Source organism: Opisthocomus hoazin, chromosome 6, assembly GCF_030867145.1.
Source record: "Opisthocomus hoazin isolate bOpiHoa1 chromosome 6, bOpiHoa1.hap1, whole genome shotgun sequence".
NCBI classification, from domain to species: domain Eukaryota; kingdom Metazoa; phylum Chordata; class Aves; order Opisthocomiformes; family Opisthocomidae; genus Opisthocomus; species Opisthocomus hoazin.
The window spans coordinates 12,800,607-12,817,039 of record NC_134419.1 but is presented as its reverse complement, the minus strand read 5'-3'; the positions used below and the strand labels follow the sequence as shown (position 1 = coordinate 12,817,039).

Genomic DNA, 16,433 nt, shown 5'->3' with positions numbered 1-16,433 from the left:
CCTCCTGCCTAGGGAAAGTAATCAGTTGTTAGGAAGGTCCTGTGATGGAGCTGAGGCCTCTCCCTCCCCTCTGTGGCTGCAACTGTGACTGATTACCTCCGTCAGACGTCTCTGTGCCTTCCAGTCTGAGCTCTCACCTCCTACTGACAGACTGATGGACAAGCAAATGTGACCCTACCCTGCGGAAGAGTGCCCAGGGAGAGCGTGTGTATCGCTGCAGAGCTGGGTCAGATACCGACATCATCTCCTGCACAGGCCCTGCCCATCATGGCTCAGCTGGGTCCCGTGGTGGGTGATGGCAGAAGATTCATTTCTGTGCCCTGGGTCTTGCGCACAACGCATCGAGCACCGAGAGAGCGCCTTTGAAAGGAGCAGGGGCAGCAGTGTGGGGTCTCAGCTGTGCTCTGCCACTCTCATGCAAGTCCTTGCCAGTTTGAGGGAGCAGGGGATAGCTGGCCATGGGGCACAAGCATTAGATTCTTCAGGGGAGGGCAGGGGTCTACCTGCTTTCCTTGGTCTCCAATCCCTGGGCAGCCGCAGTGTGTCAGGAGGAGCAGACAGCTTGATCCCCTCCATACCTTCCCAGGTAGCAGTCCTGCATGCCCTGCAGAGCCCAGTGCTGAGCAGTGCCAGGCGGCAGTGCTGAGTCTGGAGCACCGGGCACAAGGAGGGAGCAGGGCCAGGGGAGGACAGGCCTTCCCACTCGGGTGCCCATGCAAGCGTGACTCTTGTTTGCTCTTTCCAAGACAGGTAGCTAGACCCTGCATGAATCTAGCTGTTGATCCGTTGTGTCCTGCTCCCAGCCTGCTTGTCCTCAGCCCAGACTGGAACTTCTTGAGGGGGGACTTTCTCCCCATGCTGCAGTGTGGCCTCGACAACTGCTCCTGCCCTCGACTGTGCAGCGTACTTGCCGGGGAGCTTGCTGCCTGCATCACTCTGGGGATGCGGCGTGCACGTGAGCCTCGCTGCGTGCAGCCCTCTGCCGATCCAGCCTGCCCAGAGAGCTTTGCAGTGCTTCCACTGCTGGGAGTTGGCTGGGGACAGCTGGGGGCTAGGAGGTCAGGCTTTGTGGAGGGGAGACTTCTGCCACCTCCTTCTTCTGCTCTGCAAACAGAGTCGTGGCTGGGGAGAGGTGCGCTGCCCACGAGAAGGGCTGCAGGCTCACAGGCAGGTTGTGTGGTCTTCGCAGGCAGCACTTCTCCATCCAGCATGCAGACCAAGTGCATGTCCCACCAGCTTGCTCCAGAAGAGCAGGAAGAAGTAACGGCATGCACTTCAAGCTGTTGGATTGAGATCAAAGGAGAAAGGGGAAGCAGAGACTCCTATTCTCCCTGGGCAGTGCCCACCCCAGGCATAACACAGAGGAATTTGCAGCCTCCCTCTTACTGGGTGATAGTCCAGGATCTTTATCTGAACCTACTTGGAGCAACTCCTCGTGCATGTGTACTCATCTAGGTAAGAGTCTGGCATGGAGGTGAGATGTACTCTTGCTTTGTAAGTGAAACAAAACTGAAAGGCATTTCAGTAATGGACAAAGGTGAAGTTCTGGAGCCCTCAGACCCCTCCGCATCCCACAAGCTGAGCATCGAGTTTACATCTGGAGTTTCACTGTTGCGCCACAGTCACTGAAGCAGAAAGAAGAAGGATCTGCAGGAAAACTGCGATGTCCACTTCCCATAGCTGGGCCTGTTTAGGAGGGCTTGAGTCAGTCTTTTGCAAGACCCATGGTCAGGGAAAACAGGCATTTCCTGGTGAGACGTGACTACGCTGTGTGGTGTTGAAGTGTAAAATGAAATATTAAGGCATTGCAGGTGCCATAAATACACACTGTTAGCTTTAGCACTACCCTGAGCCATCCTGCCTCGTGCACACAGCACTGTCTGAGTTCTTTTTATGACAGCTCCTGGGCTTTTCAAATCAATTTGTCTTACTGACCAACCTTAAACAGTTAAGAAGCAATTGAGCTAGTTTAAGGAAGGAAATGTTTGGATCTGCAGATGATATTTTCATAATGAAACTGAGTTTATACCAACATATTTATGCAGCCCTGGCTTTTCACTGTTACTCCAGCGCAGATCTCAAGGCGTTTCTTTGCACTCTGACCTGATGCAAGACTGAAGTCCACTGAAACATAAGAGCAAACAGAGTTTGAACATTAAACGCTTGGTCTAAAATCCTGGTGGGTAATAAACTCCCTGCTGTGGTGTGAGAGGCTGTGAGATGCGGCAGCCTCCTGAGCCCAGGTCTTCTCCACTGCCAGTTGCAGTGGGGCGTCACCCTCTGCTCCTGCAGCTACATGGAGGTGGGTTGGAGTGTTACATCCACATGGCCCCCATCCAGCAGGGACATGGTGTTGGAGTAGAAGTGTACTTCTGGGAGGAAGAGCTACCAGGAGGCCTCATATCCTTCCTGTAGCAAGACTTTTGGCAGGTTTTAGATCAGCAGTGCAGGGTGTGTGCCTGTTGACCGCGGTGTTGGCTGGCTGGCACAGGTAGGACATCAACAGCAATGACCTGGGTTGAGCTAAGAATGCAACACTGGAAATAACACCAAGATGTGTTTGGAAAGAGGGCCTTTAGTGACCATAATACTTTGTGAGGGCCTTGGCTTTATAGGAAGTCTTTAGGGACAACTTGAACTCTTCACAGAAATTAAATTTTAATATGGTTTGGGGACATAATTCTACTGCAGTCTCATGGCATCAAATAAGTGAACTATAATAAAATCTTAGAGGATCACTTCTCCAATATGTGCTTCTTTCTGAATTTAGGGAAGAAAGTAACAAATATTTTGAAGGTATGCCATGTATTTTACTGCTGAGGAGAGTACTCTGCCACTGTGATACGCTGCAGCCTGCGAAAGGCACCTCAAATAGCCTGAGTACTAAAGGCAACTTGTAACTTTAATACCATTTAGTACTTCAGCCGCACTTGCAGGTTTCTGGGGCACTTCAGCAGCGTTAGCTGGGCCTCCCAGTGTCCTGAGGAAGTCAGTATCTGAGCACCGTATCACAGCTGGCAGCTGAGGCTCAGAAGCAAGGCTTGCCAAGGCGCACACTGTGAGTCAGGGGCAATAATACCTATCTTCCGCTTTCATCTCTGTGCTTGAACCCATCGACCGGTGCTTCCTCCAGGCAGATTCAGTAACCTGAGATGTAACACATCACCTTGGCTGAGAGAGCTCGCTGTGATCTCTGCAAACCTTCCTTTGGTGCATCAACCACAAAGAACAGTGCTACAGGCATGTGTGGCAGCAGCCAAGGTCTGCTAAGTCTCACCACCCCAATGCAGCTTTGATGCCGTAGAACCCCAAATCCATCCAGAAACCTGCATATTCCCTCCTCAGAGCCCTCACTGAGCTGCCAGGGCTGGGAATCCATGTGAGCTTCTGCTGGGAAATGGTTTGTGCAGAAGTCTTACCTGCAGGGCTGCTCTTGCCAAACGAGTGTTTGCCATTTGGCCTCGTGTAATTGGGAGTAAGAAACTGTTTCCTCAGTGCATGCACCAGTTTGAGCCTCGCTCCAAGCCATGCAGCACTGTTGGAGAGGAGCAGCTTAGTGTGGAGCGTTGTGTAAGATCTCAGCCTCTCTCGCACTGCTTACAAGAGATGGCACTTCTCAGTTTTCTGAGGTCCCCCGAGCATTTCTTGCAAGTGATACAGGAAGGAGAAGCTCTGCAAACATTGCTTTGGTGCTTCACTGCCAAGAGTGCCCTCTGAGTTTTGTGTGTTGAAGTCTTCGGTTCTCAGCAAGAGATGGTGGCTGAAGGGTCACTAGGACAGAAACTGGAGATTAGGCCTCACAACCGTTGTGAGTGACTTGTGGGGCAGCAGGCAGCCCCAGAGCCTTGTTGGTACAAGCTGTCCCTTCTTGCTGCTGCTCGTGGAAGAAACAGAAAAGTGCAAACAAAACAAGAAGGGGAAAGGACTGCAAAGTTAGGAACTGGTGACCTTTCTATCTGTATGATAAGGAAGCTCTTTGCCCCTGTTTGTGTGAATGATCTCGGACCTACTGCGCAGGCTAGCGGCGTGTCGAAGATTGCTCTATGCCATTTCTTCCTTTGGCACAGCCTGTGTCAAGTGACCCTCTGTGTGTAAGTGTTGTAATCCCCCCAACCCAGTCCTGCTAACCCCTGCTGTTCTCGTCGTTGTCATCCCCTTCCTACACATTGCCCCTTAAAATTCTGTGTCTCCATTTTTCTCTCCTCCTTCCTTTCTCCCCCGTCAGTGGAGAACTGAGGACTCCGTGGACCATGTAAGTACCACTTGTGTGTATTCCAGGTTGGAAAAGAGGGGTTTGGTAAATCGATTTGTGAATTTTGTAGACACAGTGCTGTCAAAACATCCCTTTCACTCCCTTAATGAGGCTGGAGAGTTACATTGTGAAACCTTCCACAAGCAGCAAATCCGGAGAAAATTGGCATTTAGATTGCTACTAAATGCAGAAAAGCAATTGACATTTCCTATAATCTGTATTTCCAGCTTGTTGCAGTGCAGTTTTAGGCAGGCTCAAGTGATCGACTCAGGAGGTGCATCCTACTTTCTGCAGTAGTTGGCCCACCGAGTTACATGGTAAAATTAGATATATAATCTTTAAACCACATTGATCGTAGTCATGAAAAATAACCTACACTCTCAACCATGACCTTTGGCTGAAACACAGATAGTAATAAGAAAACAATCACACTTAAACAGTTAAATCCAATTTTTCCCACATAATTTTGAAATATAAATTTGGAGAAACAAACTAGAAAATGACCTTTTTAGAGTCAGCAATTCAATTACGTGCCCTACTGTGAGCTTCCTTAGCACGATGCATTTCTCCTCCTGCTTTATACAGAGGATTCTTGCTCAGAGTGGCTTTGTCGTGACGGCGCTGTGTTTACATTATGCAATCAGACCTTCTTTCATCCATCCCTTGTCTCTACCCTCCTCCCAGCTCGCTTGCTTTGCTCCCGGTGGCATGCTTTTTGCGTGAGAATTTCTCTTTGCATGGATCTGGGAGGAGTGAATTCTCTTGGGATGTTCAGAGTCTGCAGGTTTTGTGTGAGTGCTTCCCCCGCGGGTCCATTGGCACCGATCGGACTGCGTGTCCACTCACCTGCACACACGATCTGCTGCAGGGGCGGAGGTGGGATCGGACTCTGGTTCACACGGTGATTTTGGTGGGGTTCTTGTTGGTGCTTGTTGATTTTTCTCTGGGCTGGCTGGTTCCGCGATGGTAACACAGTGATTTTGATGAGTAAGCCTGGGCAGGTAACCTGAACCAGCAGCACTAACTGGAAATCAGCAGGTTTAGTAGTGTGGGTGTTAGTGTGAATGAGTGATGGGAGACTGACTGTGCTCAGAGAGCAACCACAGGCGCCCCCCGTACCCCTAAAGCTGGCAAGGAGCCCCCAGGCAGATATTGGACACCTGGAGCAGCCTCTAACAGCTCATGCTGCCTGTCTTAAGTGACTCGAGCTTAACCCTCTCCATCTCTGCCCTTCTCCTTGTCTGAAAGGGTAAATAACCAACGCAGAGCCTCTGCCTCCTTCCCAAAGCTTCCCCAGCTTCCTCTCCAGCCCAGCTGTCTCTTGCTCCGTGACCTGATGGGTTATTAGTGCTAATGGCCCCGGTCCCTTTCACAGCACCCACAGATGAATGCAGTTCGGGGGTAGCTGCCCTGAGCTCGCAGATTGCTGCTCGGGGCTGCAGAGCTCGCTGTGCTTGCTCATTTGCAGGCCTGGCCAGCCAGGCTTGGCACGAGTCACGTTGCTGCTGGAGGCCAGGAGGGAGGAGCAGTGCTCCCCTCTTTGATCTCAAATTGAAGTGCGGAGCCATGCCCTCCTCCTGCCCAGAGGAAGCCAGGGTGTGCAAGGATGCGAGCACCCTGCCGAGTCCGCCCTCCTGCCAGACCTCCCACCTCGCAGGGTTTTCCCCCCAGGTCTTGCCCACGCCTTGCACTGACCCCGTCCTGTCCTCGAGACGCGGTGCCTGGCAGGGAGGGTAAAGGCAGTGCTGCAGCACTGTAGGTGTCCCTTGCCCAGGGCCACCTGCCTGGTGTGGCCATGCTGTTGCCTGTGTTGCCTCTCTGTGCTCCCTGTGGCTGTGCTGCAAGAGACAACTTCAAAAATCCCCAAATTAGCCCCCAAGAGGTTTCCACCGCCTGCTGAATTGGCTTTTGCTCTGGTTCACAGCTCCACAGTCCTCAGGCTTGCTGTGGCAGGGTGGCTGTGGCTTCACGCAGGACCATTTCTGAAGCAGATCTCCCTCTTGGCAGAGGCCATGGGAGCGTGCAGTCACTGACACAGGTTGCTGGTGGGTCCCTAGGACAACTGAGTGTTAGAGGCAGGGGTTGAAATCAGGCAGGTGAGTGTTTGAGTGGCAGCGATTGTTGTTTGCTGGGTCTGTGTGAAACGTGCTTGGGTGCAGTCTCTGAGTTTGAGGCAGCAAATGTGTCTGTGTGTGGCTGTTGGAGGCACTCACCCCAGTGCCCTCCTTTTGCTCACTCCAGTAACAAGTGTTTGCTCTTCTCGTTTGCCTCTTCTCCACCTCGTGGATGAACTCCCAGGAGACAGTCATTGGAGGCCTTCTGCCGGAAACCACCTACTCTGTCACAGTCGCTGCCTACACCACCAAAGGAGATGGTGCCCGCAGCAAGCCAAAAGTCATCACCACCACAGGGGCAGGTGAGTGTAGGGAGCACCTACCACAGCCTCGCAGGGGTGGTGGTAAAACCTCCCAAGAGGTGCATGGGGAGTACGGCCAAGGCATCTGTGCGGGAGGACGCGAGTGGGCTGGAGACGCTGCAGAGGTACATACTCTTGTGATCTCCAAGCCCCTACTTACAGGCTCTGCCACTGGATCACCTGAGCTGAGTGCAGCAAACAGATGGACAGACACTGCCAGGGCCCATGAGAGAGCAATGAAACTCATGGGTCTGAGCTCATCTGCGTAGTCCAGAGACCTAGGAAGAGGAAGCCTGAAAGTCTAGGCCCTCCCTCATCTTTGGAGTCAATGGTCTGCCCTCACATTGTTCCCATAGGCGAGTGCCGTTTCTTTCTTCCCGCAGTGACTGCAGTGCCGCCTGGCATGGCCCCTGGCACAGAGGGCTCCTCAGAGGTGCTTCTCAGCTCCCCCCCAGCCATTGCTACTGCTGCCTCCCCAGGCTTACGTGGCTGAGCTCGGCTGCTCCTAGAGCCATGGTAAAAACTGGAATGCAACAAATCCTGCCATAGGAGTGCTGCGGACACAACTTCTAGGTCCTGGTGATCCCAGCCAGTTCGGTTCTGCCATCTCAGTAGAGACTCGTACCCTGTGCCTAGTGCAACACAGGAGCCTCGGCTGGAGCAGGGGCACCCAGGAGGTCATCAGGTGCTTTCCTCCGGATGGAGTCAAGCTTGCCTTTGGCGGTGGCACCAACTAGCTGACATTGTCTTGTCCTCGATTTCCACTCACTAGACCTGTCCTACAACTGATAATCCTGCTGCTTCCTCACACCAGCCGCAGGAAATGTATTTACCACTTGTTGTTATGGGAATGCAGCTTGTGCAAACTGAGAGCGTTGTTCCTGGTGCTTTTAAACAAGGAACAGCTTGCCGTCTCCTCCGCGCTGCATATGGGGAGCTCCAGAGGTAGTTTCCACTGTCACAATCTCAAATGCTGTCTCCCTTGTGCCTCGCCATGGTGTATGCTCTGTTCATCAAACTGCTACGGCTGTCCTATAAACAGGAAAAGCTTCCGAAATATCCCGGTGTCGCACTGTAAACCACAGCGGGTCTTCCCATGTTATGATGCACATTTAAAGTTAATATTTGGAATCAGCTTTGAAAATAATGTGTCCCTTAATACTAGCTGCTGTTAGACATTGTATTATGAGTGCAAAGAGGAGGGCACTGGCAGTGGAAATGTAATTGTATGTCTTAAATACCTACAAAACCACCCCCAGAGCTGCCTTTGTACAGGCTCGTCTGCAGGCTTGACCTCAAAGGGGAGAGTTGGTATCGCCCTCTGATGGCAAAATCGGGGCATAATTCTGTCAAATACGTTTTTCTCTTGTGCTCATCTGTGGGCTCAGACGTTTCAAAACTGTGCAAGGTTATTTAACTAGGCTTGGCTACAATCCCGTTTTCATATCAATGGCCCCATCCCTTTGATTCTTAGTATCTTCCCTATCAGTTGATTTGTTTACAAATCTGAGCTGATGTGAAGACGCATCCTTTTTTTAACTGAAGGAGATCAAGGTATTAAACCATCAATTTAAAGCCATCAGTTCCTAACCAGTGACGGCAACACCCCTTGACTTGTGCAGCATAAACAAAAATCCTGTGGAACGCTTGTGTTCACCTCTCACGTCAACACTGGCATCACGAGTCTGCTCATCAGCTAAACCAAAACGTATTCTGATGGCAAACAGCCCGCCCAGCTCTGCTCGCTGCCTCTGCAGATGGTAAAACTGCCAGGTTTCAGGATGAATTTTGTCTGCCTCCAGACATACCAGGGCACTGGACTGGGGCTTCTGTGTGTCTGTTGTGGTGCAGTGCACTGAGGCCAGCCTGGCCTGGTGCTGTGCACTGGCCAGAGTATCTGAAGACCGCTGATTGGGAGGACAGGATGCAGATCTCCTCTGAGATAGATGTGATGCTTTGAGGTACCTTAAACCTTTCCTGTAAAAGGGGATGAATTTTGGGGCTGGATGTGGCTGAATTTATTTCCTGTTTAGATGGCAGCACATGGGAAAATGGCAGCCAAGGGCTGGCTGGCTCCAACTTCCCTCGCCACCGGATTAGGGTCGGTCTGCCTCTATCCATGTGAATTGTCTGTCGTCCTCTTCACCCTGTTGTCTGAACTTTCCCACTTTCCTCAATCCTCACGGACTAAGCAGCACGGAAGCAATCCTTCCTTCCCCTCCTCCCAGGCTATAGATGGTCATTGTGTGTTTATGTTGCAGTCCCGGGGAAGCCCACCATGATGATTAGCACGACAGCCATGAACACAGCCCTCATCCAGTGGCACCCACCCAAGGAGATGGTAGGGGAGCTGCTGGGTTACCGGCTGCAGTACAGACGTCTCGATGAGGAAAAAATGAACACGATAGACTTCGGGAAGAGAGACCATCACTACACTGTGACCAACCTGCACAAGGGGGCCACGTACCTCTTCAAATTGTCTGCCAAGAACAGAGCTGGCCCAGGAGAGGAGTTTGAGAAGGAGATCACTACTGCGGAAGACGTGCCAAGTGGCTTCCCACAGAACCTGCGCGTGGTGGGTCTCACCACTTCCACCACAGAGGTTGCGTGGGAACCCCCAGTCTTGGCAGAAAGAAACGGCAAGATCGTCAACTACACAGTGGTATACAGGGACATAAATAGCCAGCAGGACCTGGTTAACATCACCAAGGACACAAGTATCACTTTGACGAATTTGAAGCCTGATACCACTTACGACATCAAAGTGAGGGCCCGCACCAATAAGGGGGTTGGGCCGCTCAGCCCCAGCATCCAGTCCCGGACGATGCCTGTTGAGCAAGGTAAGTCCCCGTCTAACAAGCCCTAACAGCAGGCTCTGCCTCCAGGACAGGGACCTTTGCTTCGGTTCGTGAGGCTACGCTCCCCTTTGCTCTGACTAATGAGATCAGGTACTGTGTGGCTCCCTAGTATAAAACGAGTTCGGCGAGGGGAGGCTCAACGAAGGTTGCCTTGAAGTTGCCATTTGAGGGGAGAGGGGCGTTGGTGGTAGCTTAATTGCTTTTGTCGCTCCACAGGCACTCTTTGCCGTTTTAACTGTACATGAAAGGCTCTTGCTTGAACTGGAGCAGATGGCTGGGTAGGATCATGTGCAGATCCAGTACCTGAGCACCACTGTTCTTTGATCATGTCAAAGGGCCAAGAGAGTATGAGTGGAGTGGGGAGAGAGGAAGTCTGCAGTTCAGGCTACAACTTCCTTCTGTGATGCTGGAAAGGATAGTCAAAAAGGAAAGCTCCATGGGAGACTGGAGACTTGGTAAAAGGCTGCCTCTCTTTTCTCCTCATCTCTCACTTCTCTGCTGTAGCTGAACTCTTTGACCTCTGCTGCTGCATTAGACAAAGAGAGACTTGGAGCCAAGCTGCTGCCTAGCTCCCTCCTGACTTGGCCTTACAGTGCTCAGATACCTTGTTTTTCATTTCAGTGTTTGCTAAGAACTTCCGTGTCAATGCCGTCATGAAAACATCTGTGTTGCTGAGCTGGGAAGTGCCTGACTCCTACAAATCTGCAGTGCCTTTCAAGGTAAGGGTGGGATGCAGAGGACAGGGAGCTCTGCCTGTGTCAGCGAGCAGGACAGTGGAAAGGAGCATCTTGACCTGCCACATGATGTTTTCAGGCCGTCAAACAACAGATGAGCAGAGCAGGGACACGTTGCTCACTGGCCTAGGATCTAGTGGAGCTCAGATCTCCACGCCCAGATTAGGTAGCCACTTTTTTTAACTGCTTTTGAGCACCCACGTATGAACCATGGCACACAGTAGAGCACACCTCCTCTCACTCTCCTTAGGTCAGAAGGTGGTGTGGTTTTGTTGATTTCTTTCTGTTTTGACCACTTGTGGAATAGCCAGTAAGCACTTGGTTTATGGCAACAAACAGGAGTGAATAACATTGGCTGAAGCACACCAGCAGGAAACGCCCAGCAATGGAGGCATGCGCTGGGCAGAGAGCAAGCTGAGAATGGGGGTGTCTCTGCGATCATAATACGTGTTTCTGGCTTTTCACCGTCCAGCTAGAAAGCTGTTTTGACCATAGCAATTTTTGCTAAGTACCCACTCCTCCCTTGATAGTGCCCCTGAATTACTTGCCTTTTAGAAGGGAAATGGAGACTGGTCCAGCACCCCAAATTACTGATGTTTTTCCCATGAGCAGTTGTGGTGGTTGTTCACGCAGTCCAAATCAGTGCTTCACTCCTCCATCAGCTTTCTCAAGTATTCTCTTACCTGGTATCACTCAGCTGGGGTCTACCAGTCTGGCTGGCCATTGCAGCTCTGAGACAGTGGTTACACAAGCTTGTCCTGATGCCTGACTCTGAGTTGAAGCGTGAAAAGTTATAAATATGACTTAATCACAAGAGATCACCAGGACAAAGTGGTCTGAAAACCAGCCAGTGAATCAAACTAAGAATGACTACTTCTGCAACGCGTCTTGTCTCAAACTTCTGTATTACCTTTATGAGTTACTTCAGAGCATCAGGGCAGATGCGTAATCTCAGGGAGTGAAGGAGGGAATTATTATTACCCTGCTAGAAGGTGTCACAGGTGTGAGCAGCACAAGATGCAGAGGGAACTCTGCAGGAGTGGCTACTGCTCTCTTTTCTCTAGCACAGTTCTGGATGTAGTGTCATCCACCAGGCTGCTTACAACACTGATGACCCAGTGTCTCCTGATCTAGTGTAAGGTGTCCCTGCCCATGGCAGGAGGGTTGGAACTAGATGATGGGAGGTTTAGATCGGATATTAGGAAAAATTTCTTTACTGAAAGAGTGGTCAGACATTGGAACAGGCTGCCCAGGGAAGTGGTGGTGTCACCATCCCTGGAGGTGTTCAAAAAATGTGTAGATAAGGCACTTCAGGACAGGGTTTAGCAGGTGTGGTGGTAGTGGGTTGACGGTTGGACCTGAGTATCTTGGAGGTCTTTTCCAACCTTAATGATTCTATGAGTCTATGATCTTTAAGGCCCCTTCCAACCCAAACATTTCTGTGATTCTATGTCTTCCTGCTCTTGTCTGTCCCCCAGCGCGGATCGCTGATGTGGGTAAAAGACAAGAGTGTGTTGGAAATCTCTGCAGATCTCAGTGCAGCTTCTCTCCCTTAAGAAACAAGACCAACACGTCGCCTCGCCAAGGATAATCTTCCACCCAGTCTCAGCGGCTATCTGCTGCCTCTGAAAAGGTGGCCAGGGGTGGGAGCAGTGTGACCTGCCGTCCTCCTTGCACATGCACCCTGTCGTGCTGTGCCTAAAGACCAAATGCTGCAGGAGCAGTGGGGAATCCATGGCCAGGGGAATGAGGGGAAGGTCTTGAACTGCATCCACATCAAAGTGCGTGAGCACCACCCCTTCTTGTTACTAACTCTCCTTGTTTAAATCCTGAAGTTGAATTACCATGATCAATACCATGCAGAGTTTAGCTGAAGCAGACAAGGCTTTTGTGAAGACCTTGAGGTATTCAGACCTTTCCCAGGTGTAAGGTGCATTAGGATCAGTGTTCAGATGTCTGGCCGCAAGGAACTTCGCAGAGCCCTGTTACTTTGCACTCTGCTGGAGAACCAGTCTGCTTCATCTTCCCTTATTCTTGTGGCACAAAGCCCACTTCTCCATCTGACAGCGCAGTGCTAGAAAGGGACAGTGTGACCTTTGGAGCATTACTACCTCACAGAGATGGTGGAGTGGCTGGAAATAGCCAGGAGCCAAGAGCGTAAGGCTGATGCCTTGTCTCGGCCTCGTAGCTGCTGTGATTGCTTACACAGACAGTGACTCAGGGTCTGCCCCTGCTGCGGCTTAACCCTCAGATGGCACAGGAGCAGATGGCATTAGCCACTTGCTAAGTGAAGAGCAGTCATGCAAACCAGAGTGTTACAAGGATGTTTCTCTAATAGTGTCTTCTTTCTATTAATATTCCCAGACATGCAGACACACAGGAGTCAAGGCCAGGAGCTAAGAGGGTCAGCTCCAGGCTGCTGACTGTGCCACTCAAAAGAAATCCTTCACCTTCAGGACTTTGTGGTTTTATAAACAAGGCTCACCTCTCTCCTCTAATTCAGGCACATGGGATGCTGAGGCCAGAGCCTGATACTGTAACTAGCATAGCAGATAAATCTCCATGGGAACAATTAGTATTATCTACGCTTGATAAACAGTCCCATGCTAAATCTGTGTCCCAAAGGGTGTCATATTCTACTTTAACAGATTTAATTAAAGTAGATATTGTTCTGACAATGAATAGTGAGGCACAGGCAGGACTGGTGCTTTTTTTTTTTTTTTGTGTAGGGGTGAACTGAGACCTGAGGAATTGTCATTGCTACCAAATCAATAATGAAGCTTTGAGATCTCTTTGGGGAATTTTCATAACTTCTGCTGGTCCAGGGGATAAATTCCTTGTAAAATGTTGCCCAGCAGTTGTGGTGGAGCAGAGGCACTATTCCTTTTCTATTCCAGTATGCTTGCAGAAAGCTGTTCGGGAGCTTTCATGAAAAGTGCAAGATAGATACAACCTTCTCCTTGGGGAAACTGCACTTTTCTGAGACACATTCTTCAACTTAAGAGCAGAACAGAAGGCAGCATCACAAGGTATTTTACAAATGGGGAGAAGGAATAACACCTTTTAAAAATTATGATGATACAGGTTCAGAAATAACCCCTGAGAATGCTGGGCAGAGCTTTCTCACAGTGTGTCCCACAGAATGTAGTAATTACTCCTGCTCCCAGAAAAGGCAACCTCATCTACTTCTCCATCGAGTGATTATCTTTTCCAGTGTTGCACACTACATGTCTTTTCATCTTTTAGTTCAGTACATTCTTTACTTCCTTGAAATCACGCAGCAGACCTTCAGCAGTGACACTTGGACCCACCTAGCTTTGCAAATCGCTTGTGAGTAAGAGCAGCATGAATGACATTTTACAGCAATCCATGGGCTAGTCAGCAATGTTTGGCAGTTCAGAGCCCTTAGGCCAAATTTGCTGCTGACTTAAGTAGTTAGCAGTGGGCCATGATGCAACCTCTAAATAGCATTCGGGCTTGAGCTCCCGGCATCTTCAGCTGCACACGAATGACTGTTTCTGAGCCCTTACATTGTTGTAAGGTTTTTGTAGAGGCTTTAACTAATGGTGCATAATATTTGAGAAGGCAATGTGTTATGACAGGTAAAGGAACGTAGAACTGCTACGGCAACTGTGAAAAGGGGGGATGGCGGAGAATGCTTCAGGAAAGCATTGCAAATGCCAATTTCACTGTCTTTGGACACATATTTCTCTGCATGGCAGTAAAAGTCATCATCTGGTGTCAATACTGAATTGGAGACCGTGTCCTGACCGGTTCCAATGCAGAACAAGCAGGGAAACTCTGAACTGAGGTGCCTGACCATCTCTTATGCCTCCTCTTGCCACATCGCCAACAGATGCCTCATCAACAGATAGTTGGTGGACAGGTGTCTTTCCTAGAAGCGCATGCAGAAGCAGTTGGTGATACCTTTGTTAGAGAAGACTTCATAATGAGAAATCTCACTCGAGAGACAACAAAACTCTGTGGGCTTTGCATCCTTCCAGCATAGCTCTTAATGTTGGAAGTTTGGTTTTGTTCAAGTCTGTGTTGGAGCACATTAAGTGAGGTTCCACTGCTTCCACAGGACACCCCTGACTTGCTTTCGTCTGGAATATCTGGACCTGTACTATAGCAATATCATTGCAAGGGGTGGTGCTGGCACAGACAGCAAAGCTGCTAAGATGACTTGAAATCTGACGCTCCTGTCTTTGTTGTGCGTAGCTCTGTGTCAGAGCGGGGTGAAGCCTGCCAACTTAATATCTGATATTCCAGCGCTGTAAGAAGTATTTCTTCATTTTACCTTTTTCACTCACGTTAGCACCTGTCTGATATACATGTCTTTGGAGAAAGGGATTAAAGCCTAGGAGTAAATATCGTAAGAGGAGTCATAGCAGAGAGCTGCTCCCTCCAGCCATCCTACTGTGGCAGCCTTTCCTGCACATGGGGCAGCCAGCAGGGACTTTGTCCCTGCAAACCTCTGTTATTGTAGTACTTGGTACTTATTTTTGCGGTTTGTCCCTGAGGATTGAACCATGTCAACAAGCAAGATAGATTTCATCTCTCCTTCATTGCTGGCTCCTCACTGCTGCTCTGTTACCTGTTGGGAGTCCTTTCTCAGCAGCAAAAAAGCTGGAGTTCTTTCCCTGTCCCGACCTCTATGCAAAGTGACCTGAAGAGGATTTGAAGCATGCTGTGGGTATCGCTGTTGGGATAGCACAAAAGCAGAGCTGCACATTCCAGGCCTAGCCTGGTCCGTGTGCTCCGCTGTCCTTCAGATCTCTTTCCAGGGCCTCCATCCTCCTCCCAGCTCCAGCACTAACTATTAGAGCAGTGCTAATAGCTGCCTTTGTCCCAGCAAGCTGGCAGCTTTCTGCAGATTTCTGCCACCTGCTAAAAAGGTGACTTGGAAGGAAAGTTTGGTCCCTCCCTTGCTGCCTGCGTCAGCCTGAACGGCGGGCTCAGCTGGTGAAAAATCTGTTTTACTTCCAAGTAATTTTTCTTCCACAGAGCTGTCTCCTTTCCTTCAAGGCTGCTATTGGAAAGAGCACGTTTTACTGTGTGGTCTCTGCCTGTGGCACATAATAGCTGCTATGGTTTAACATGCTCCAGCCTGGCCATTGCCAGTTTTTGGCATGCTGGGACTCTGCACCACTGTCAGGAATCCAGCAGTCCCCTGCCACGCTGGACTGTTGCCCAGTGGAAGGAAACATGCAAGTTTATCACAGCTGGGGCACAACCTCTGATCTCTCTGGTTGTCTACATGCTGTTTGTCTCGAGTGTCTCTGGGAACTGTTGGAGTTTCTGGCTTTGCAGATGGAGCACCCAGGGTTTCAGGGTACAGGGGTTCTTCCAGCGGGACCAGGATCAACATTCCCAGGGCAGACAGGCTGTTTGGTGCAGCTAATATGGCAGTGCCCATGGCTGCTGTGCCTTTGGGGAGATGGAGGTCCTGCATATCTGCAGCAAGGCGCTGAGAAAGTGTCATTATCTGTGGGGCCCAAGGGGGAGAGGCTGTGCGTGGGGGCTGCCCAGGGCCACCAGCAGCTCTGCCCTGCCCGTCAGCCCCTCACTGCAAGCGTGGCAGGGAAAAGCAGCGCTGCTCTCCTGCCCACGGCTGGCGCAGCACCAGCATCTGTTGTCATGGCAACGGGGTGTCACACCTGCAGAGCCGCTGTTTCGGGTACCAATTTGTGAGCCCTGCGCAGGATTTGTCAGATCGTTGGTGAGGCGTGTAACCCCCTGGTCACCTTGCTGGGAGGGGGATGCTCTGCATTAACCATTCGATCAGGCATCAACTGGTAGACACAGGAGTGACACCAATTTAAATCAGGCAGGATTTTACACCTGAAGCATGTTCTGTGTTGTAGCCTCGTGAGACAAGAAACAAAGACCCATTCGTCTCCACGCGAGGGCAAAGCACAGCCAGCTGGATTCCTCCCCCGAACCGGTGCTGAAAAGCAGCGCGTGTGGCACCAGCAGCCTCACCGCTGGTGCTGGCCACCTGGGCTTTGCTGAGACCACGCTCTCTGCTCCGTCGCTGCGAGGCGCAGGGAGCACGGTTCGGCCCTGTGCTGGGGGTTGCTGTGCTTTAACTAAAGATTTATGGCTGTTTACGAAGCGCACAGTAGCTGAAGCACCTGAGGGAGGGCCCAGAGCCAAATTGTCACCTCTAA

The 16,433-nt window shown here is 50.6% G+C and overlaps 1 protein-coding gene across 14 annotated transcripts in view; it reads left to right on the top strand.

The window, feature by feature from the left end:
- PTPRF (protein tyrosine phosphatase receptor type F) overlaps positions 1-16,433 on the top strand; it is a 391,478-nt gene that overhangs the window by 330,785 nt on the left and 44,260 nt on the right. For 6 of the 14 annotated variants that reach the window (XM_075424688.1, XM_075424683.1, XM_075424690.1 and 3 more), the window contains 4 exons: positions 4,226-4,252; positions 6,551-6,668; positions 8,930-9,508; positions 10,148-10,245. In XM_075424688.1, coding sequence (XP_075280803.1) covers positions 4,226-4,252; positions 6,551-6,668; positions 8,930-9,508; positions 10,148-10,245 — 822 coding nt within the window. The remainder of the gene's footprint in view (positions 1-4,225; positions 4,253-6,550; positions 6,669-8,929; positions 9,509-10,147; positions 10,246-16,433) is intronic. The other 8 variants (XM_075424691.1, XM_075424689.1, XM_075424687.1 and 5 more) reach the window with 3 other exon arrangements.